This window comes from Sinocyclocheilus rhinocerous, unplaced genomic scaffold, assembly GCF_001515625.1.
Source record: "Sinocyclocheilus rhinocerous isolate Xijiao unplaced genomic scaffold, SAMN03320098_v1.1 scaffold263, whole genome shotgun sequence".
NCBI classification, from domain to species: Eukaryota; Metazoa; Chordata; class Actinopteri; order Cypriniformes; family Cyprinidae; genus Sinocyclocheilus; species Sinocyclocheilus rhinocerous.
Genome location: NW_015645086.1, coordinates 2532037 through 2557082, shown reverse-complemented (window position 1 = coordinate 2557082; position 25046 = coordinate 2532037). Strand labels below are relative to the sequence as shown.

Here is a 25046-nt window from a genome sequence, read left to right as displayed (position 1 = left end):
AGTGTTGCTCTAGAGTTGCTGGGTGTTCTGAGTGATTGCTAGGGCGTTCATATAGAGTTGCTATCTGTTCTGACTGATTTCTAAAGTGTTGCTCTAGAGTTGCTGGGTGTTCTGAGGGATTGCTAGAGTGTTGCTATAGAGTTGCTAGGTGTTTTGAGTGATTGCTAGGGCGTTGCTATAGAGTTGCTAGGTGTTCTGAGTGATTGTTAGGGTGTTGCTCTGGAGCTGTTAGGTATTGAGAGTGATTGTTAGGGTGTTGCTATGGAGTTGCTAGGTATTCTGAGTGTTTTTTAACATGTTGTTATAAGGTTGCTATGTCACTCCTAGGTGGATGTAGGGTTTAGTGAGTTTGTGAGTGGTCACTGGGGTGTTGTTATGCAGTTGTTAGGTGTTCTGGATGCCGTTTAGTGCACTGCTTTATGGTTTCTAGGGTATTCCGAGTAATTACTAGGGTGTTGCTTACTGGCCCGATTCCAAAGAGTCAAACCCTATGAAGGACAGATAATGTTTCCACAGGTTTACATGAGGTAAGAATCACAGGTTTGATCACTTGTAATAACACCTCTCCTCAAATTGCTTGTGATGTTCTTTATTTGTCATTTTTCAATAAAAGCATCCACTAAATGAATAAATGTAAATGCAAATGTAAATAATTTGAGGTATCATTCATGTGTGGAATTAGCTACTCACCAAAGTTTAATACTCAGCATTAGGGGTTTGTTGAAATCCCTAACCATAAGTGTGTGCAGCAGGAATGGCAGGCACATCTAATATACCATTCATTATGAGAAACACATGGCCGATAATACATTACTCAAAGAGACATTAGAGAGAGTTTTACAAAGTCCTATGCCAAGTGAACAGGGGACAGATATATGTGTGCGTGTGTGTGTGTAGATGACGGGCATATTGATGGGTATGGCAGTTCCACAGAGACAGATGGCACAAGCACTGCATGAAAACACACACAGGGCAAACTCAAGTCCCAGAGAGTGGCACTATTCCAAACCAATTAATCTGTCATTGGGCAAACTTCCCGCCGTACACCTACCCTGAAGAAAAAAAAATGAATGCAGTGTGTTTGCATATGAACGAGAGAGAGAGAGAAACGGATACTGACAAAAACTTAAATGCCTAAATGACAGTCTATGAGGCCCGTGAGAGGCTGTGATAGAGCGGGTATGGGCTGAATGGCTGAATGCCACAGCGCAGGTGAGACACATATCTGCTGTGCAGGGCAAAGCGGTTCAGACCTCCAATCAGCTTCTATTACACTGAAGGAGTTGTGAAATACCAACTGCATCAGAGGAAATGTCAACAACCAGACTGCCGACTGCAGGGGAGAGCTGGCTTGATTACTATGTTGTATTAACCTTGAATCTGTTGCTCCAGGTTGCTGTGTGTGTGCTGAAGTTTGTGGAGGTCATTTTAAGCCATTCAACTTTGACCTCAATAGACTTATAAAACCACGTTATCTTTGGCATCACAACGTTTACAGTAGATAAATGTTAATTTAATATGTTATGTTTTAAAAGAATTATTCTTACCAAATGCTGTATTTATTTGATCAAAAAAGTCAAAAAGTAATTGTGAGATTTTACTATAATTTAAAATAAGCGTTTTCAATTTGAATACATTTTAAAATAATTTATTCCTGTGATGCAAAGCTGAAATTTCAGCATCATTACTCCAGTCTTCAGTGTCACATGATCCTTCAGAAATCATTCTAATATGCTGATTTAGTGCTCAAAAAAACATTTCTTATTATCATCAACATTGTAAACAGTTTTGCTGCTTAATATTTTTGTGGAAGCAATGATATATTTTTTCAGGATTCGATAACACTTTATTTTAAGGTGTCCTTGTTACACATGTTACATGTACTTACTATTATAATAACCATTAATTATGCATAATTACATGCAAGTAACCCTAAGCCAAACCCAAATCCTAACCATATAGTAAGTACATGTAGTTAATTAATATTACTCAGTACTTATATGTATAATTACACTGTAACAGTGTAACCCAGGATTCTTTAAAGAATATAAAGTTTAAAAGAACAGCATTTATTTGAAATAGAAATGCTTCGTAACATTATGTTTTTACTGTAACTTTTGATCAATTTAATGCATCGTTCCTCAATAAAAGTATTAATGTATTTTAAAAAATGACTCCCAAAATTTTAAAGGTACTGTATTTTTATTAATTTTATAAATATGTATGTATTGATTTGTGTCAGGGCCCTGATAGTTTTCTATAGTGATAATAACTGGCTTACTTTATATTATCACTTGTTCCTTACAAGAACAGTGCAGACTGAATCAAACAGCAGAACAGGCTATTTATTATTCAGCTATAAATATTAAATCTTTTGTTGAAGAGGCCTTTTACTCTGAGATCATGAGACAAATGTAACCCAAATTTAATAAATTCGAAACTAATTCTTGCTCAGGGCATCTCAGGTGAAGTGAAGAAGACAGACGGAGCAGCTCTCCACCTGAGACTTGACTACTCTTAGCTCAGATCTACTGCATGACTTGATATCTCCTTAATTATGGTCATTAAAAAAACATAAGCTATTTAAAAGTCAAGCTCTTAAAGTCAGGACCCTCTGTTTCACTGTTTCAGGCCTCCACAATCATCTTCTTCTGCTGATTTTCATAGCTTCACTCTCTGGTGAAGTGGTGCAAAGTGTTGCAGATTTAACCTTTTCTCTCTCCTCTGAAATATAAAGCATCAGAGCTGGCAGAATGTGTTAACGGTATTTCGGCTGTGTTTCATGGACTGATCATTCAGGTCAAAGGGTAAAGCTGCCGTGGAGAGATGAGGTTTCTGGGTCAGTGGCCTTCATATCCCTCAGGGTGTTTCTCATGCCAGCTAATTCAGATTTCAATCTCTCAGTCTAGTCTTTATAATGCCTTTAATATGAATGTAATTATCTCCAAATTGTTTTTGTAATCATTGTGGAATCTGCCTTAAGAACTAATCCTTAAAACTCATTAATAAATGTAATACAAAATGAAAATAAACTTGGTAAAATGTCTATGGCTGCAAATTTTTCATCCTAGGAATTCAGCCAACTTCAAAGGCAAAAAATGCTCTTTAAAATAGTGCCAAACCTCAAAAAGTGACATAATTTTGCATTTAAAGACTGTTTACACAAAACCGCTTCACTACTTTTATATATAATTTTATAGGCTACTATAATTTTATAATATTTTTAAAGAATTAATAGTCAATCATTATGTCAAACGACCTGAAATTCTTATTTTCAAGAATCTTAGACTTTCACTCTAAGTTTTTTTCTCAGGATGATGGTTATATCATCTTGAATTCTTTTAAAGAATACCCACAATTTAATTCTGAAACTGACTATTAATTGGCTCTAATTGAAAAGTAGTTCCTTGTAATGAATCTCCGCAAATGTAGCTATATATACTGCACTGGATGTGAATTATTTACAGGTTTATTACCAATTAGATAATTCATAAAGACCCAGAGAGTGAGAGATGTTCTGTATGACTGACAGATCAAACGCCGGCTCTATGCACACGGCCTGGTTCTGTCATCTCAACACTTATATAGCACTTCTGTCTGATCTGGGCTTTGGTACTACACACCTAAATAATGCTCGAGTTTGAGATCCCCTGGAAGAAATCACATCACAGGTCTGAATTTCAGTTTCACAGATAACAGAGAAAGAAGATATGCAAGAACTTCTATGCCATATAAAGGCAAAAGTGAATCCTAACACACAACTATCATAAAGAACTAGAGCCCGACCGATATATCGGTTTGCCGATATTATCGGCCGATATGAGCCTGTCGCCGATATATCGGTATCGGCGAATATGCCGCCGATATGAAATTTTTTTTACAGAACATGTAACGCAGATAAAATGCTTGAAATGGTGTAATTACTTAGTTTGTCCAGCGCTCCATTGTTGCTACTGGCGACCTGGATGAAACGCTTAAAGCTTAAGTCTATGGAAAACTATTGAAACTTTGAACGGCCACATCTCCGTAACGGCGCGGCGAATCTGCACCAAATTCGGGGGATCCCTTCAGCTCGAAGAACCCTCTCAAACGCGAATCGAGTGTACGTCTAGAGGCCCGCTTTCGAATGAGACCACCCCCGCGTCGATAGCCCCCGGGGTTGTTTTTAAAATAAGTTTCTTATGCTCATCAAGGTTGCATTTATTTGATGAAAAATACATTAAAAAATGTAATATTGTGAAATATTATTACAATTTAAAATAACAGCTTTCCATTTTAATATACTTTAAAATATAATTTATTTCTGTGATGCAAAGCTGAATTTTCATTAACCATTACTCCAGTCACATGATCCTTCAGAAATCATTCTAATATGTGGATGCATTGTTTTTTGGAACCTGTGATACTTTTTTCAGGACTCTTTGATAAATAGAAATCTTTTGTAGCAATAAAAACCACCATTCAAAAGTTTGGGGTCTGCAACTTTTATTTATTTATTTTTTTTGTTTTTAAGAAATTAGTAGCAAGGATAAGTTAAATTGATAAAAAAGTGATAGTAAAGACTTAAAAAATTTCATAAAAATTTAAACTATAATATATTTTCACGTACTTGCAATTAAGTGTTCGAAAAACTTTATATTCAGATCATACTTTAGTATATTATGTATATTATTTCCATAATAAGTACTCTTTTAGAAGTAAGCTAAAGGATACTACGTACTACTTTACAAGGGACACCACCAGCTGGAGGATCAGTCCTAAAAATCCACTTCCATTTCTTACCTGCTCTCAAGTAGCGTTATCTACCTTAGTTTCAGCTGGCTAAAGCCGAGAGAGAGAGAGAAATAATAAGAGAGACTGCAGTAAAACAGACCCAGAGCCTGTTAAGTAGATGAAAGATGGACACACATCACAAAAACCTAATGCTTTGACCCACCACATGAACATGATGTCTGACAGGTTAATTATGTGCCAATGTCACCCCGCTGCGACAGAAATTAGTCCAGCTGATTGAGTGTGGCTGTGCCTCTCCATATGTGCACACACACACTCTTACAGACTCCGTAAACAGCTCAACTAACCAGTTCAAACCAGCTGCCATGCTTCAAAACATACCAGCATATGCTGGTTTTTTCAACAGGGCTCTCTCTCTACTTCAGTCGCCTGGAGGCAGAATTCACAGCCGTATCACATCTGAATCAGAGCGCTCTCAACATCACTTCACAAAAGTGCTCTCGCTGCAACACACACACAAACACACTTACAGCACTTCACACCCACCAGATCTGAGATTAAATACCAGGCAAAAATATTCCACCTGTCATGGCTGCAGAGCGGCTAAACAAACTGTTCTCAGATGTTTGCAACTGGCCACGTCTAATCAAACATCCACTTACATTTGTGTGCACATGAGAAGTGATTAAACCGCCGCAGGGAGCGAAGGGAGCCACTTTGAAGTGAAACTTTTCTTAATCATGGTCTCAGACATGCGCTCAGCAACAGTCTGGATGGGCGTAAAACAAGCTGAATTTGTGATAACGCTGCAGAGTTTGAACGTGACCGTTTTTTTAAAGTGTGTTTGGGTGCTGAAGGAAAATGGGCAGGAATTTACCCAGGAATCATACATTTTTAAACGGTTGATTTCTTAACATTTGAAACGTCCTATCTTATGGCAATCCCTAGAGAATCATTTATTCTTACAGCACTTCACACCCACCAGATCTGAGATTAAATACCAGGCAAAAATATTCCACCTGTCATGGCTGCAGAGCGGCTAAACAAACTGTTCTCAGATGTTTGCAACTGGCCACGTCTAATCAAACATCCACTTACATTTGTGTGCACATGAGAAGTGATTAAACCGCCGCAGGGAGCGAAGGGAGCCACTTTGAAGTGAAACTTTTCTTAATCATGGTCTCAGACATGCGCTCAGCAACAGTCTGGATGGGCGTAAAACAAGCTGAATTTGTGATAACGCTGCAGAGTTTGAACGTGACCGTTTTTTTAAAGTGTGTTTGGGTGCTGAAGGAAAATGGGCAGGAATTTACCCAGGAATCATACATTTTTAAACGGTTGATTTCTTAACATTTGAAACGTATGCCATATATCTTATGGCAATCCCTAGAGAATCATTTATTATTGGTAGTAGTAGCAGCAGCAGCAGTAGTAATTAGTAATAGCAGTAGTAGCAACCATGCCAGGTAATCAAGTAGTAGTAAGTTCATAATGAAAATTCATTATATTGATTATTCACAAGGTGTTTAACAGCTGGTACAATTTTTTTTGGGAAAGTGTGCATTCTTTGTGCATTCCCCCACCCCCAATTCTCAGTGGGGATTGAATCTCAGCTAAAAAGTTTCTTGAATTTACAGCCATCTATTTTTGCTCCCTGGGGCAGAGAGCATGATGGGAAAGGAAGTGATGAATTCCCATACCATCCTAACAAGATATTATTCTTGTTCTTGAAGCAACTCCCTTAGCTTGACTTCAGTGTTTTACTGAAGAGAGAAGCAACTGAGATATGAAAGGAAAGAGATGTCAGACGAGAAAAAAAGAGGGAAAACAGTGAGAGACTAAAATGGAAGAGGAATGAACTCATCCACCCACTTATGCTGATAAAACACAAACAGAAAAAGCACAGAAAAATGAAAACTGAGACACATACTAGTTACAACAGCAGTAAAAAAAAAAAAATTATTTGAAAAAATTGTGAGTAAGAGAAGATGCTTAACTTTTAAAATATGTTGACCGTCAACCTTAGGAGGTCATATGAAATGTTACAGGTCAAACTAAAATATTATATTATTTTATTAAAATTTTATTTTATTTTGCAACCCCATTACTGTCACGGGTGCACTGCTGAGCGGACTGAGGAGCAAGGAACGGAGAGAGACGAGGAGTACATCAATCCAACTGGGTTTAATTGACACAACGGAACATGGAACACTCACGCTATACATAATGACATGAACAATACCGGACGCTGGAGCACACACAGGGAACCCTATTTATACACACAGGAGGAGGGGATGACGAGACACACCTGGGAGCAATGAAACATCAAGGGAAACACCTGGGACAAATTAAACATGGGAAAGGAAGGCACATGAGGAGTAAAACAACCACAAAACACGGAACAGAGTCTGACAATTACTAAACTTTGGAACATTAATTTGTTAACTTTTATCAAACTTAAAAAAAAATGTACAATAAAAACATAATAATAATAATGCCAAACTAGTCCTCATAATATAATAAATCACTGCATTTGTGCAAAAACATTGAAAGAAAAACAATCACGGCAGACCAAAATGGTAAAAAAACAAAAAGCTAAATCAGTCTTTGAGGGCTAAAAGTGTAATCCCAGAAACGTGATGAAGGATGATGAACAGAAGAATAGGTCTCATCTGAAGGGCGATGTTTATGAGTTCTCTGCACAGGTAGCTCCCTCTGAGTTACACTAATGAGGAAAACAGATGGTGCTCTCACATACGCACCTCTCAGTTGTCATAGAGGGAGGGATTTACATGTAGCTCTGCTAATGACTCTTTCAGTTGTTCACTTGTCATCTCTGGTGTGTGTCCTACTCTACTCTCTGACTGTCCTCTCAGAAGCATAAGAACATGACTATTCATTTTTTGTCTTTTTGATAGTGACCTAGTTCTGAAGTCACACACACACACACACCTCAGAAATGTTTATGATCTGGCTCTACTCGCTTGCTCTATCGTTTGCCCTCTCAATTCTGAGCAACAAAACAATCTGTCACACAGGTGACACAAGCCCCTCTCTCCCAATCTTGCCCACCACCACCACTTGTCGCGTGCGTGAATTTAATGAAAAATGTCAAGAAATGTGTCATATTTCTCCCAATAATAAAAACAATAATTATTATTATTATTATATAAATATAGTGTAAATATATTTATATTATATATTTTTCATTTTTTTCCTTCAGTGGGTTTTAAAATTAATTAGGTAAGAAGTCTATATGGAATTCATGATACTAATTATAATATAAATTATAATAATTATATACTGAATACATAGAAATTTTTTTAACTTGATTTTTAGAGTAATGTCATTCCTTTAAAGTAATGATTTTTTTTTCTGCACTGACAATGCAAAAACGGCTTTATAGTCCAAAAAATTATTTCATTCTTAATGAAAAAAGAGATTAATTTGGCCCTTTAGCCTTCATCTCATTCTTCTAAACATTTTCTTACTTCATTCTCAAATTTTGACAAGACCACAAGCTGAGCACTTTAAGCACTGGAGATAAAAATCTGTATCCCTCTAACTAATCTCTGCATTCCCATTGAAGAAGCCTGTAGGAGCTTGACTGGAGAGTGTGTTTAAGCTCTCACTTCCTGGAGGCCACTTTGTTCAACTCTCACCATGAAGTTAGCAGTTCATTGTTGGAGCATGAGCAGATAATCATCACTCTGAAGAAGCTTCCGGCACTTCTAACCCTACAGTGAAACACCCCCCTACCACCTCCTCTAACATGCAGTCTTCATTTCCACAGATATTTGCTTAGTCCTCAGACAAACAGTCGAAAACAAGCATGAACAGATACAACTTAGGTGTGACGGTGAGCAATATGCCTTCAGTCAATGAGCATGAAAATACCGAAGGACATGCAGACTGTAATATAATGTAATGTAATGTAATATTACATTACATTAATAATGTAATGAAGGCCAAAAATACAAACACAATAATATTGTGAAATATGATTACAATTTAAATAACTGTTTTCTATTTGAATATATTTTCAAATGTAATTTATTCCTGTGATCAAAGCTGAAATATTATATTATATTATATTATATTATATTATATTATATTATATTATATTATATTATATTATATTATATTATATTTTAGTTTGCTGATGCCACTTGGTTTAATATTTTGCTTTTTGTATCTAATGCAATAATTCAGACATTATAAGTGTGGCTTAAATCCAACTACTTCTGGAGGCCATTGTGCGCAGTGCATTTAAGTTAATAAAAACAAATCCCTATTCAGAAAATGAGCTCACAGTCCTTCTGCTTGCTGCCTGCTGAATATAATGCCCAACTAACCCTGGAGCCGCGCCAGACCTCAACTCAAGGGGCCACTTCAGCACAACAGCAGAGCTTCAGGACTCAGACAGGGGCGGTTTACACATGCACAGTGTGTGCAGGCTACACTTTAGACTGCTGTAGTTTTAAAGGACTGGTTAAGTGTAGAGAGACAGCCAATGATTTCCTAAGATAATGAAAAAGCACCATTAGGATGGAAGTGTGTCTGGAAAAACGTATATTATGGGATGCTTTTAGTTATGCTATGTAGAAGCAGACATACAAATATAGTAAGTGTAAATATAGAGTGGGGAGACCATAAACTATAGTAAAAACATGGCATATAATTTGTTTGTGCGTGTATGTGTATGTGTTTGGAGTGACTTACAGAGATAAGGATTTGGAAGCTGCTGTGCAGGACCTCTATGTACTGGTATTCCAGCAGGCAGCCCATGATGGATATATAGGACTGTGCGTCTGCACTGCGGTCTCCGCTGGCGGGGATCTCTCTTCGGATACAGCCTGGCCCATGCTCGCTCCACCAGGAGTGGTGTGCCGAGATGTTAAAGGTCAAGAGATCACTGTCCTAAAACAAGAGAGAGGAGAAGCTGTCGTCAGCCTCAGCAATACCGAAGGACATGCAGACTGTAATATAATGTAATGTAATGTAATATTACATTACATTAATAATGTAATGAAGGCCAAAAATACAAACACAGTAATATTGTGAAATATGATTACAATTTAAATTTTAAATAACTGTTTTCTATTTGAATATATTTTCAAATGTAATTTATTCCTGTGATCAAAGCTGAATTTTCAGCATCATTACTCCAGTCTTCAGTGTCACATGATCCTTCAGAAATCATTCTAATATGCTGATTTAATGATCAAGAAACCTTTCTGATTATTGTAATCCCAGAAACGTGATGAAGGATGATGAACAGAAGAATAGTTCTCATCTGAAGGGCGATGTTTATGAGTTCTCTGCACAGGTAGCTCCCTCTGAGTTACACTAATGAGGAAAACAGATGGTGCTCTCACATACGCACCTCTCAGTTGTCATAGAGGGAGGGATTTACATGTAGCTCTGCTAATGACTCTTTCAGTTGTTCACTTGTCATCTCTGGTGTGTGTCCTACTCTACTCTCTGACTGTCCTCTCAGAAGCATAAGAACATGACTATTCATTTTTTGTCTTTTTGATAGTGACCTAGTTCTGAAGTCACACACACACACACACCTCAGAAATGTTTATGATCTGGCTCTACTCGCTTGCTCTATCGTTTGCCCTCTCAATTCTGAGCAACAAAACAATCTGTCACACAGGTGACACAAGCCCCTCTCTCCCAATCTTGCCCACCACCACCACTTGTCGCGTGCGTGAATTTAATGAAAAATGTCAAGAAATGTGTCATATTTCTCCCAATAATAAAAACAATAATTATTATTATTATTATATAAATATCGTGTAAATATATTTATATTATATATTTTTCATTTTTTTCCTTCAGTGGGTTTTAAAATTAATTAGGTAAGAAGTCTATATGGAATTCATGATACTAATTATAATATAAATTATAATAATTATATACTGAATACATAGAAATTTTTTTAACTTGATTTTTAGAGTAATGTCATTCCTTTAAAGTAATGATTTTTTTTTCTGCACTGACAATGCAAAAACGGCTTTATAGTCCAAAAAATTATTTCATTCTTAATGAAAAAAGAGATTAATTTGGCCCTTTAGCCTTCATCTCATTCTTCTAAACATTTTCTTACTTCATTCTCAAATTTTGACAAGACCACAAGCTGAGCACTTTAAGCACTGGAGATAAAAATCTGTATCCCTCTAACTAATCTCTGCATTCCCATTGAAGAAGCCTGTAGGAGCTTGACTGGAGAGTGTGTTTAAGCTCTCACTTCCTGGAGGCCACTTTGTTCAACTCTCACCATGAAGTTAGCAGTTCATTGTTGGAGCATGAGCAGATAATCATCACTCTGAAGAAGCTTCCGGCACTTCTAACCCTACAGTGAAACACCCCCCTACCACCTCCTCTAACATGCAGTCTTCATTTCCACAGATATTTGCTTAGTCCTCAGACAAACAGTCGAAAACAAGCATGAACAGATACAACTTAGGTGTGACGGTGAGCAATATGCCTTCAGTCAATGAGCATGAAAATACCGAAGGACATGCAGACTGTAATATAATGTAATGTAATGTAATATTACATTACATTAATAATGTAATGAAGGCCAAAAATACAAACACAATAATATTGTGAAATATGATTACAAGATCAAGAAACCTTTCTGATTATTATCAATGTTGCAAACAGTTGTGCTGCTTAATATTTTTGTGGAAACTGAAACAGTTTTTTTCACCATTTATTTGAAATAGAAATCTTTTATAAAATTAAAAATGACTTTACGGTAACTTTTGATCAATTTAATGCATCCTTGCTGAATAAAAGCATTAATTTCTTTAAAATAATATTTGATCTGGATATGATATGATATGATATGATATGATATGATATGATATGATATTAGAGATCACTGTCCTAAAACAAGAGAGAGGAGAAGCTGTCGTCAGCCTCAGCCACATGTCAATATAAAGGATGAGGGAGTGAGTGACAGAGGGGCTGCGCGCTGTAAAGCATGCATGCATAATTTAACACGGGACCGACAAAGAATCTGTTCCATAGACATGAGAGAGGGAGGAAAGACGCGTATACATACAAAAGATGGAGGAAGCACATGATCGCTTTCAATATGCGTTCATTGTTTATTTGTTGTGGTCATATTTATGACCGATTTTACACATGAAAGCAAGTACATAAATATCAAGAAATACATCAAACATCATAAAAGTGAGAAAAAAAAACATATTTCTACTTATATATCCCAGCCCTACTATCATTTCGTGCCATTTATTCAGCAATACTATCTGACAACACATCTTTCCATTTGAAATCAAGATTTCTGACTCTTGATTAATATATTCCTGCAAATAAAGGGATTACTTATGTAGGCATCTATTCACACAGTCCTTAAACTGAATGCTGCATGCAAGTGTGAAAGTGCCGTGAAACACAATTGTCTCCTCAGAGTTATGCGTCTGTGTTGCAAATGTTCCTCATATGCTCACGGATACGTGTACATCAGATGTAATGGATTCTGTCAATCCACACAGTTCTCAGGCTGTATGAGATGAATGACACTTGTCAAAATGAAAACTTATGGACTTTTCCTATGCTTATTAGAGAGGAACTCGTCCTTGACCTCTTTCTGGCTGATGGAGGCACAGAGGCATTTGTCCCCTTCATCATCAGCAGGCATTATCATTATACGCGTCACTATATGTCATTGAGAGGAGTGTGTGTTTGTGTGTTCGGGGAGGGGGTCGATACAGACCGTCCTGTCCCGTATTTAATCACAGCCACAGTGTGAGACTGACAGCCACAGCCGGCGGCCATGCATGAGAGGACAACCCCACCAAAACACCTCAATCAAGCAGACAGAGAGAGAGAGCATTTCATAAAGTGCCCAACCACTTAATATGCCTTTCCTCTTCAGTGAAAGTACATGTCTCATGTTCAGAGAGTTAATATGGTTCTCCATTATCTGAATGTGAGAGATTAATTCCACGTTCATGTTGTGTCAGAGTTATCGTAATTATGAGATGACAACTCTGTGGTTCGACTCTGAGCGGTTTGAGTCTTCTGAATTATTAGTTTCCATGGGAGCACTCAAAGCTAACATAGATTCATGTGCCGTTTTGTTGTTGATGACAGCAAAATACTTTAAGCCACCTCTATTTGCTCATGGAAGATTAAAGATCAAAGAAAGAGCACTGTGTGGTAGACTTCTAAAATTAATATTTATATTATTAATAGTCACCTTTTTTCCTGTATCATTAGTAATTAAAATCTGTAAACACTGCAATGTATTTATGCTGGCAGGCATGGAGGTGCATTTTATAATTTATCTGCTAAAAACTGTTCGATTCATATGTGACCAAAAGTGATGATGAGTGAGTGGGTGTTTATTTAATTTGTTTGTCTGTTTGCACCAGTTTGACTCACTCATGCTGATTTGAGCGTGCGTTTGGAACATCATAGGTGGACACTATCATATTGACAGCTTGACATCTCACGTTATATTTTGCCTGCACTTTATGGATGCCAGCACTGGGCGGCATTCAGAACTAAATTGAGAATGCTTATATCACACTTCAATTCCTAAAATAAATTTGAATTTGTATAGCAAATAGTAAGTAGTAATTGCAATTCAAGCAAGAAGAACTACAATAAATAGTTATTTAAAGACACCTACCCACCGAGAGACAGACAGGCAGGCAGATATAATAAACACATTGTGAGACTGAGAAAGACAGACATGATAAACATTGTGAGACAGAGAGACATATAGACAGACATTGCGAGACACATAGGGTCTCATTCACTAAGCATGCATACGAACAAATTTGTGCGTGAATCCTGTGTACTAACGTTTTTGCAAACAAATCATGATTCACTAAAAACCTTCGTACTAAAATTTATTCTAAATTTATGAAAAATATAGGAATAACTGTAAGCATGTACGCAAAAAGCACATACTCTGGGTGGACTTAATAATCAGGGTAAAAAATATTGCATCTTAACACGGCTAGCTATATACATTTATATATACTATATAGTTACAATGAAATTTATGTTTATCTTAAAAATATTAAAAAATACTTCATATACAGTAAAAGAGTAAGAAAAGCTGAGTTAGCCTATAGCTCGAGCTGCGAGGTATGTAAGTGCAGTATGTACAGCTGGCAAATGAGAGGTCTGTAAACTGGGTCTGTTTAGATGTGTTTATGTGTTTGAACTGGTTTTGAGGACTGTGCACTTGGCATTGACCAAGGATCTGGCGAGAACGCTTATGTAAAGAGCTGCATATGGGGTTACGTTAAGCATATTCGATGAGAGTGACGAAATGCTGTAAAGGAAAGGTTGTGTGGAAAGCCCTTATATGGAGATGGTTTGGGCGTGATTTGTGTTAATGACTAACCTCATGAGCGCGGCCGCTCATTTAGAACACTCCATATTCACTTACATTTGGACGAGGTTAACAAATTTATGTGCGTACACACGTGTTGTGAATTAGGCAGAAAGTTTTTGTGAGAAGATTGAATGTGTGTATAAATACAAATAATCTACACAATTATTAGTGAATGAGACCCATTGTGAGACAGACAGAAACACTACAAGAAAGACAAGACATGATAAACACACTGCTAGAGAGACAGACAGAAACACTACGAGACAGACAGACATTATAAACACACTGCGAAAGAGACAGACAGAAACACTACGAGACAGACAGACATGATAAACACAGAGACAGACAGACATGATAAACACACTGCGAGACAGACAGAAACACTACAAGACAGACAGACATGATAAACACTGTGAGAGAGACAGAAACACTACGAGACAGACAGACATGATAAACACACTGCGAGAGAGACAGACAGACAGAAACACTACAAGACAGACAGACATGATAAACACAGAGACAGACAGACATGATAAACACACTGCGAGAGAGACAGACAGACAGAAACACTACAAGACAGACAGACATGATAAACACAGAGACAGACAGACATGATAAACACACTGCGAGACAGACAGATATGACAAACACATTGTGAGACAGACAGACAGATATGATAAACACACTGACAGATGGACATATACGCTCAACGTTACAAGACAGAGAGATATGATTAACACTGCAAGATGGCAGACAGATAGACAGACAGATAGATAGATAGATAGATAGATAGATAGATAGAATCTAATGTCAGACTGTTTGTGATTCTTCTCATCACAGTCTAATCATAATCAGTCTTACAGTAGGGGGTCCTCAGTGCAGCATGATATTATCATATGGTGTGTCATTTGCCGTATGACAGTAGAGACAGCAGTGAGACAGTCATATTTTGAGGTGTTTCATTGAGGGTTGAGGTGGGCCGTGTTAATGCAGTGGGTGCATGCTGAATAATGGGGTGTTATGAGGAGCAGGTGGCAGAGGGCCGGACTCAGGCATTAACCCAACAGATGGACAAACAGCGCTCCCTCACTGCCACATATGGACAGCAGGAGGACAAGCGGCTAATGGAGAAAACACACACACACACACACACATATAAACACACAGAGACAGAAAAGAAAGGATCAATGCGCTACTACTCGCTGCTTTCTGGACAGCAGATCTGTCTGAATCAGCTAATGAATATTCATGCATTGACTTTATAGAGGTGAGGGGGGTTTGGGGGGAAGGGCGTCCCACCTGTGACAGCACAGTAAAGAAAAGGGAGGGAGTGACGGAGCGTGACTGTGTGAGACAGAGGAAGCAGAGGATGAGGATGAAAGGAAAAACACAAAAATAAAGGTGGGATAAAATGTAACAGAGTACATAAGCATATAATAAATTAATAAATAAACTTAAAGTGCAGAAAGCACTTCCCATATCTTTTGTTGATATTGTCCAAGGCCATGAGTCCAATTACACAACTCTCTTGTGAGCAAAGAACAAAACTAAAAAGGTTCAAATAAATACATGAATCAAACAACATTAAATACAGCTGATACACAGACAAGGACGGTTTGTGCTGAACACATTAGGCTTTGTGGGATGAATTATTGGCTGCTAAGAGCATGAAGCCATTGAAATTTAAGAGACACCGAGAAACCAAACACTCAAACTATAAGAACAAGCCTGTTGAGATTTTTCAAAGCAAGATATGTAAGAAATATATAAATAAACTACTGTTTAAAAGTTTGGGGTCGTCAAAATTTTTTTATGTTTTTGAAAGAAGTCTTGTATGTTCATCAAGGCTGAATTTATTTTATTAAAAATACAGTAAAAACAGAAATATTGTGAAATATTACTGCAATTTAAAAATACTCTTTTCTATTTGAATATATAAAAAAAATGCAATTCCTGTGATGCAAAGCTGAATTTTCAGCATCATTACTCCAGTCTTCAGTGTCACATGATCCTTCAAAAATTATTTTAACATCTTATTATCTACTTATTTCTTAATATCTATGTTGAAAACAGTTGTGCTGCTTCATATTTTTGTGGAAACCATAATATTTTTTCATGATTCTCTGTAACATTGCAAATGTTTTTATGATCACTTTTGATCAATTTAATGCATCCTTGCTGAATTAAGAATTTTGTATTGAATTTTGTATTGTAAACAATTTTGATACTGCGTTGTCTTGCCACTTGATGTCCAATGTAAAATCTGGGTTCTGAAGCAAAACCAGTATTGAAACATCTTCAATGCAAGTATGCAGGACATTCCTACACATCCCAACAGTGCCAGTGTTTACCAAGGAGGATGTAATTAACCTCTTTTATTGGACCTGGAACAAAATTCCCGTCAAACAAAACATCATCCTAACCCTATTTCCAACCACAACTATTAGTTTTTCTTAAAATTAGAGGGAAATTAAATTATGCTCAAACCCCAAACTTAGCCCTAACTTAACTCTAAACCTAACCCTGAAATCGGATTGGTTAGTTCCAGGAAAATTGAGTATGTTGATCCAGGAACACATTCTGCTTGATAAAAATCATGGTCACCCAAACCCAATAAGAAGCTTCTGTCACGAAAACAAATTCCTCGTATGTGTAAACATACCTGGCAATAAAGCTCATTCTGATTCTGATTCTGATATTTCCTATATGAATTCTGTATAAGTTTGAACATTGTTTTTTGGGACAAATATTTCCTTCCAGAGCCATTTTGTCTAATGCAGCACCGACAATAGTGGAAAAGGTTAATTCTGAAAGAACAGCAGCTCATTACACATGTAGCAGATTTACTTGCAGACTTTAAGATGTTCTTGTCCAATTTCACTCCACCTCCTGAAAGCGGATAAGAGCTTTTCATTGTGAGAACAAGAAATCTGAGTCCAGGAAACAGGCCAAGCAGGAGTCATAAACAAGCACACACAGAGAGAGGAGGATGTGTAAATTATACAGCGAGCTTGTTTCTCACTGCTAACACACTAGGGGCTGAGTGTTTGAGTCCATGACCTGCCAGCACACGTAGACAGACGTGTATCATGGGATGGGATGGGTTGGGGATAACACAACTACTGCTACAACTTCTGTTTTTTTCCTCTACAAAGATGTACTAGTTTCTTATGTGTTCAATGCAAACTTAAGCGTAAGACACTTGGTAACCAAAGACACAAAGCTGTAGGTACTAGCACTTCTAAATAAAGTTTCAGACAGTCTGTAAAAACATCATAAATAGCCCCATTTAGCTGTAAAACAGGGTCATTAAAATGCCTCGTACTCCTAAACATTGAGGGCTGACCAATGTGTAACTTTAGATGGGAATCTCTCTTACCTTTGATAGACCTCCAACCTCCAGGTAGAAGCAGACGATAAAGACGTTCCAGGCCACCCACAGCGCTGTCCACACAGTATACTGTCAAAAAGATGGACAATTCATTACTCCAACCATTGGTTCCAACATTCAAACACAGGCTACACTCCACAGGTGCAGTCACATTTACTGTTGCTTGAAGACACTTCACAGGCGAAATCCAGTCATTTCAATAGGAATCTGCGCATTTGGCAAGTTTGTGTGAGGGTGAAAACCTCCCAAAGCAGATTTCGCTCATGTTCAAGTTGGTCACATGACCCAAAAGCCGCTTTGTTTGAAAGTGACTTCTGTGTGAGCTGTGCTTTAAACATCTTTACACTATTGGCAAAGGACAATGCATTTTCCCATCATGTCATTACAAACCTTTATGACTTACTTGTTTTCTTTTTTTTTTTGTCCATACAATGAAAGAGGTCTAAAACAACTTTTGGACCCCATTGACTTTCATAGTATAGACAAAACATTTTTCCAAAATCTCTTCTTGTGCTCCACAGAGGAGTAAATGATGACAGAATTTTCATATCACATCACATTTTTTTCAGTAAAACCATTCAGTACCATAGTATATATCAAAGTACCGTGGTATTACCACCTGATACCATCACTGTACCACTGAACTACCACACTGGAGCACTTTTATGCAAGACATGGCTGGCAACTACCATCTAGAACAAGTTTGAACTCAAGCCGTTCCAGTAGCAGTAACATCAGAGCTGTTGTATATGGGAAACAGAAGTCGAGCAGATGCTTGAAAACATCCGCAGTGAGCGTGTTTGGATTTAGAGCTCAGTCCTGAGAAAAGCACCTTTCTTTTACACACTCTTATCTTTTATCTCCAGATTTGTATTTTTCTTTGTTCTGATTTGATCTTCTTTTTATAGCAGAACATCTCATTTGAACACCATGCCTTTTGTCTTCCTGGTCGTTTGTACTGTTGTTTACCACACACAATCATTTAGGATTTTTATAAGCCTATAAATCCCACTGAAATGCTAATCTGAATTAGCGCTCCAAACTGAGCCTGCTGGTCTACAAACTCCCGGAAACAGAAAAAGGTATGTGCATTCATTTTTGTCATTATCATGAAGCAGATAGTGCGCATGGGGAGTTTAAAGAGAATACAGACGTTTATGCCGCACAAGAGTAAAAATGGATCTCAGGTTTCCTGTCAGACCCTTACAGAAGACCAGCTTGAGACGACTTTATAGAGCAATTTCCTACAAACGAGTTTTTCAAAACACCTTCCACTGGGATTTCCTCCACTGATATACAAAGATCAGAAGACTGTCTGAGGATTTTTCTATTTTGGATAGTTGAGTTTCACACAAAGTTTCAAATGGAGCAAAGTTGTGAAAGTTTACATGAGGCAAACTCCATCCACAGGAATTACACTGGTAACACATTACTGCAGATTCATCCACCCACCGAGAAAAGCAGTCCCACCTCAAAGGACAACGTTACAGATCACATAATAAAGGTTTAAACTACATCATTTATGTAAGAGCTTTAACAACAATACGAGCTTCGCATTTCTGCTCATAAGCACTTCGTTTCAATCACGCCATTGACTTCCACTGTACATTAGATAACTGCATTACATTTTTTTCTATAAATTGAGGGACAAGAAGTTGTATTTCACACAGAATATTCATTTAAAGTTAAAACTGGTTGTTTGACAGGATACTGTATCCATTTATGACTCATGAAAAAATACAAACAGGTCAGCAAGACTAAGGCTTTAATACGTCTATCTCTCAGAAAATGAATGTCTTGAAGGGAAATGATGCACCTCAGACAGAATAATTCACACGTCAAATCACTATTATATGGTGACTGGTGTAATTTGAACCCATTGTGAAGCAGAAGTGACACAAGCCTGAGCAATACTCCTCACCATTCCCAGGAGTCTCAGCACCGCAAGTCTTGTTTCCAGGCTCGTCCTTCGGTCTTTTCTCACGGCTTTGTTCTATTCTTGGCTTCTCAACTTTTTTGTCACTTTGATTAACTTGATATTTCTACTCACCATGTGAGAATTTTCTGTTTTAAATTAATTAGCATCACATTTTGGTGTAATCATACGTGTAAATCTAATGTATAATGAGCAGCTCAGAGTATTATTATAAAGATCAGTACAAAATAATGGCTAATTAACTCATCTTCTCAGTTTTATATTTGACTATCTTTATATCGGTTTCAATGCTATCCAGAATGAAAATGCCCACAAATATCAGCAAAACACTAGCAAAATGCATAGCAAATAATGCATTGGAATGGAATATTAACTTAGTATTTACAGCATAATGAGCAATATACAATGTATCTTTTAATAGTTTAATAGTGGAATAACTATGCATTTTGCAATGATGAAAATTTCAAACAATAGTATTTTGCATTGATATTGCATGACTTCATGTTTCTCACATACAATAAAAAAATTAAAATAACAACACTTAACCCCATTTTGTTTAAAAATGACTTGACTTCTGTCAGTCTGATTAAATAAGAAATCAAAATAGATATTTGACTGTGGCTGATGTTACTTCTAGCTCATTTGTCATGCATACATTCTTCTACACAATATACACATTTTGGCAAACTTAGTAGGCCGTCTCGTTTTTTCAAAGCATGCAGAAAATTTGCATACTGTGCACAGTATGCTATATTCAGATATGAATTATAAATTATGATGTAGCAATAAGAAGAATAGAATTTTATGCTATTTCAAACATAGCCATGGATTCACTGAGCTATGATGTAAACTGAAGACTATTCAGTATGAATATTAAAATTCCAAAAATAGCTTGCTTCCCATCTCATCAACTGAACTAAAGGCTTGATAATCCTGTTGAACTTGAAGTGAAGCTGCATCATGGACTGACCCAGTGAGGAACTGAAGGGAGCTGGACTCTAATCATTTAATTCATGATAATTAGTTGCAGATTTAGGGGATTAAAATGCCATAGAATGTGTCAAAATATAAGGCTAGTCCAGTGTCTGCAGTGCTGCGAGTCAATTATCAGCTAAGGGCTGAGTTCAATTCTGTTTCAGAGGCCTGCTGTCTTTGATCAACAGTAAGCAGATTTGCATGTGTCACAAACACTATTTGCGTACAAGCATTTCTAAAACAGTTTGTCATAAAGGAACATCCAAATTGACACTGTTATTAAACATATTTTTAGCTAGCAAAACCTGTCAAGAACATGTCCGGGTCATATTTCAAAATGAACAGAATGAAAAATAACATGATTTTTGTTGTTGTTGTTGTTTTGCATTTTGTGATTATTTTATGACTATTCCTATAATCTTAACTATTTTTTCATTATTGTAATGCATTTAAATCATGCTTATTTATTTTATTCACATTATATGATTTATTGTAATGTATGGAAGCCTGTTTCTGCCACAGAATTGAAAAATAAAAAGCTGGTAATTGCGACTTATCTCACATTATATTTTTTTTCCACCACAGAATAAAAAAAGATAAATGCGACTTTTAATCTCACAATTCAGACTTTTTTTCTCACAGTTATAAACACGTAATTCGCAAGTCAACATTTTACAATTCTTCTTTTGTTCAGAATTGTGAGAAAAAAAGTCTGAATTGAGAGATATAACCAAACAATTGTACGAAAAAGTCAAAATTGTGAGAAGAAAGTCGCTTTTTTTATTCCATGGCAGAAACAAGCTTCCATAGCAATGAGATGGCAAATATCCAAACTTTAATTTTGGTGATTAAAATATGACCTGAACAGATTTTTTGTGAGATTTACAAGGTCATCATAGTAAAGATAAATTAAAAGCAGCACTTACCACCACAATATAGCGAGGTCTGTATTGAATGGTGCCAAAAAGGCCCAGGATAACAACCAGGATGTGGAAGAAGTTTGCAAGGATAGGAGCCCACTGGTAGCCCAAGAAATCAAACACCTGCCTCTCTAATGCCACCATCTGAGAGAGAGAAAGAGTTGAGAGGACATATATTTAGATGAGTGATTCAGATGAGGAATGATCTGGAATAAAAGTTTAAAGCATGCTGTGACAACTAATTTGCATGATCATTTCTCCTTTTAGACTTTGATGATTTTGATAGGACTATCAAAGGATTTTTGACACAAGAGATTTCTTTATGTGTCAAACTCTTAAACTGCCAAATACTTTTTGGAGGAACTATAGAACAACAGACCATCTCAGTAATGATTCTTTCAAATTCAGACGATCTGTGAGATAATGAAACTGTAGAAACATTTGGAGCTGTTCAAACGCGACATCAAACACCTTTCAAAACTTCAACAGAACATAATCCTTATTGCCACACATTTGGAGCCACACATTTGGAGCCAGTGGAAAATGCCTGATCTGTTGAATAAATGGCATATGTACAATTCTATCTGTATCTTACAAGCTTTTTAAACTACACTAGTTGTGGTGCCAGAGTTATTTAGCAACAGACAACCGATCATACACTTCCTATACACTATAGTCAGGTTAGATGCCATATTGAATTTAATGTTGATGAAAATGAGGCTGTGAGGGATAGATGTACAGTCTTTACAATGGCACACACTGTATAAAGGTCCTAGATCACGAAATTTTCAAAACTGTTTTATGGAGTTTTTGGCAACTTTTGGCCAAATTTCATTTTCTGAAAGATGTTTCCTCAGTTAAACAATTGGTATGCTTGTTAAACAACCATACTATCCATTCAACACACTGTACTTCAATTCCTCTCAGCCTTGTTTTCATTCCTGTCAAAAATTAAATGACACACACACACACACACACACACACATTGTGCATTTATTTTAGCATCTAAACATCAAACATGACATAAATTGCATTGACTTACACTTAACAACTGCTTCCCTGAATATTGTTGATTATAGGTTATAAAAAACACAAACATGACCATTAGAGAACATTCTGATAAGGTTAATCACATAAAAACCTTGGTGTGATGAGACATTTCCACACATGGACAAGCAGTTATTAAAACATCTGTGCTTGTCATGTGCTGCGCTTGTCCAAGTAACATTATTAAACTTTCAAATATGCAAATAAGTATATTAATGCAAAGATAACAAATATACAGTGTGAAATTTCATCATAAAAGTGGTTCAGAAGAGAGATTTTGTCTTTAAAAAAAAAAAAACTGAAATACCATGTTTTTGCATTATTGACTATTTCCTAAGAGAACTCTCTCCAAACGCACTTTACATGATTTCCTCCAAATGAGAAAAAACACTTGTTTTATCATCAAGCATTTAAAAGTGGCTCTTAAAACTCCTCACACATCAAAGAACTTGTTTTTATCATTATAGCATGCATTTGCTCAGGAGTGTATCGACACTGTCTGCTAATGCGTGGAACACAAGGATGGCGAGTTGCCGACATGTCCCCACGTCCCGCCGCCGTCTCCTGTGAGGCTCGCTGTAAAGAGCTGTTTAATGAGAATTCAGTGAGAGTGTGACTGCATGCTGTGAGATGATGAAAGAGGAAAAGACATGGAAACCTGCACCGCTTGCAAAATGAAATAATGCTGTGATAGAAGGCAAGTTGGGGAAGTCGTGGCCTAATGGTTAGAGAGTCGGACTCGTAACCCAAAGGTTGTGGGTTCGAGTCTCGTACCGGCAGGGATTGTAGGTGGGGGGAGTGAATGTACAGCACTCTTTTAATCCCACCGGTCACAATAGTGACCGTAAAGAAGGTTTTCATTGATAAAGCTCTAAAAATGCTACTGACTGGTGTTTTAGTGCATTTCCTGCAAATATGTAAAAAAAATTATAAAGGGTCTCAATTAAATATGTGCAGTGTCACATGGTTAGTGCAAATTGTCACATGACCAGAGCAGTTTATTTCATGTTTGCACCATGAGAAGCTCTAAAACAAAAGGCTAGTAAAATACTGAAAAGATATGACAAAGATTTTTGGTACATGTTATCCTTAATGTGTCTAGCATTAATATATGAATTCACAATAATTCTTTAAGGTGTGCTGTGTGAAGATACAGCAAGCTGTCTAATAACCAATCATGATGTGCCAAGTTTATGAAATAGGTGAAAAATGTAAATAGACCTACAGCTAACAGTAAGATTTAAATTTCAGTCTGTTCCTCAAACAAAACTGTTGTCTGATATCACAAGACTTACACAGTACACAAGACTTACACAGAATACACAGTGCACAAGTTGTATGGACTATTTTATGATAATTTTTGACACTTTTGGTCACTGTCTGCTTTTATTGTATGGAAAAAGCAGCATGAACATTCTTCAAAATATCTCATTCTGTGTTCTACACACCAGTAAAGGTTTTATAAAAATAAAGTTTCCTTATTGGCACCAATGGTTCCAACTAAACGTTCTTTATAGTGGAAAAAGTTTCTTTAGGTTAATAAAACTTCACACTTACAAAGATCGGTTAATTTAAGAAATGTGCTTTGGGGAACCAAATATGGTTCTTCTATGGCATCACTGCTAAAAAAAAAACTTTTGGAACCTTTATTTGTAAGAGTGTAGAGAAGAAAGTCAGTCACACAGATAGTGACAGAATACTCATTTTTATGAATTACCACTGAAGGAAACCACACATAATGTTTGTTACCAACACAAGGTCAATCAGTAAAACTAAAAAAAATAAATAAATAATAATAATAATTCTTCAGCCAAAGTGGCACAGAATTATCAAAACAGACCAAAGTAAGTAATTTAATAAATAAACCTGAAAGCTTGGATTCTGCACTTAGAAACTAGTCCCCTTCTATTTACATCCTGTCTGTCCTGCTGACATTTCAGAGCTAAATGCCAGGAAACACAGCATCCCACCTGACAAAGACCAGTGCCCTATATGAGCACGACTGCCAGGGGATTGTGGGACTGTGGGCACATCACAGACCTGGCAGACACAATTAAGCATCTGCCATGATGGCTTGATCAGAGCTGAACATCTTGGACAATGTGTGGAGCAGACAGCAGGAGCAGATCACACACACACAGAGAGAGAGAGAGAGAGAGAGAGAAGTGTGGTGGGGGTGGGTTGTGACAAAAAAGAAAAGGAGTGGGTGATGGATGAGGAGAGAATGAGTACAGATGAGAGTGGAAGAAAGGATACAATGAGGAAGATGAAGTGATGGGGAAACAGACGGGTGGGACGTCACTGAAAACAAGTGACAAATGACAGAGAGAGGGAGAGAGAGAATAAAGAAGAGGAGTTGTGAGACTGACAGATAAAACACAAGTCTGTCCCATTCAAATCAGTGACTGGGAAAGTGATGCCTTCCAAGTCAAAAATATGGACCCACGAGTTGAAGTACTGAATGAAAATAGAGAAATAATACTTGCATAGACTGTAAATAAATAAACAAATGAAGTAACTATTGGAAGTTTATTGGAGAATGTTTTACAAGAAAATATTATTTAAGTTTTTCTACTTGAAAATTTCATATTCAGAATGTTTCTTGACATTTCTTTTTAATCATTTGTGAAATTTACTGGTAATTCCAGTTAC

At 36.9% G+C, this 25046-nt stretch overlaps 1 protein-coding gene across 2 annotated transcripts in view; it reads right to left on the bottom strand.

The window, feature by feature from the left end:
* The window catches only part of LOC107705734 (sodium/potassium-transporting ATPase subunit beta-1-interacting protein 3-like), a 69115-nt gene that overhangs the window by 19870 nt on the left and 24199 nt on the right, over positions 1-25046 (bottom strand). For both annotated transcript variants that reach the window (XR_001636096.1, XM_016509179.1), the window contains exons 2-4: positions 21354-21491; positions 17505-17585; positions 9457-9654 (exon numbers count right to left, since the gene is read on the bottom strand). Coding sequence is in view for 1 of the 2 variants with exons in the window: in XM_016509179.1 (XP_016364665.1) it covers positions 9457-9654; positions 17505-17585; positions 21354-21491 (417 nt within the window). In the remaining variant the exon portion in view is untranslated. The remainder of the gene's footprint in view (positions 1-9456; positions 9655-17504; positions 17586-21353; positions 21492-25046) is intronic.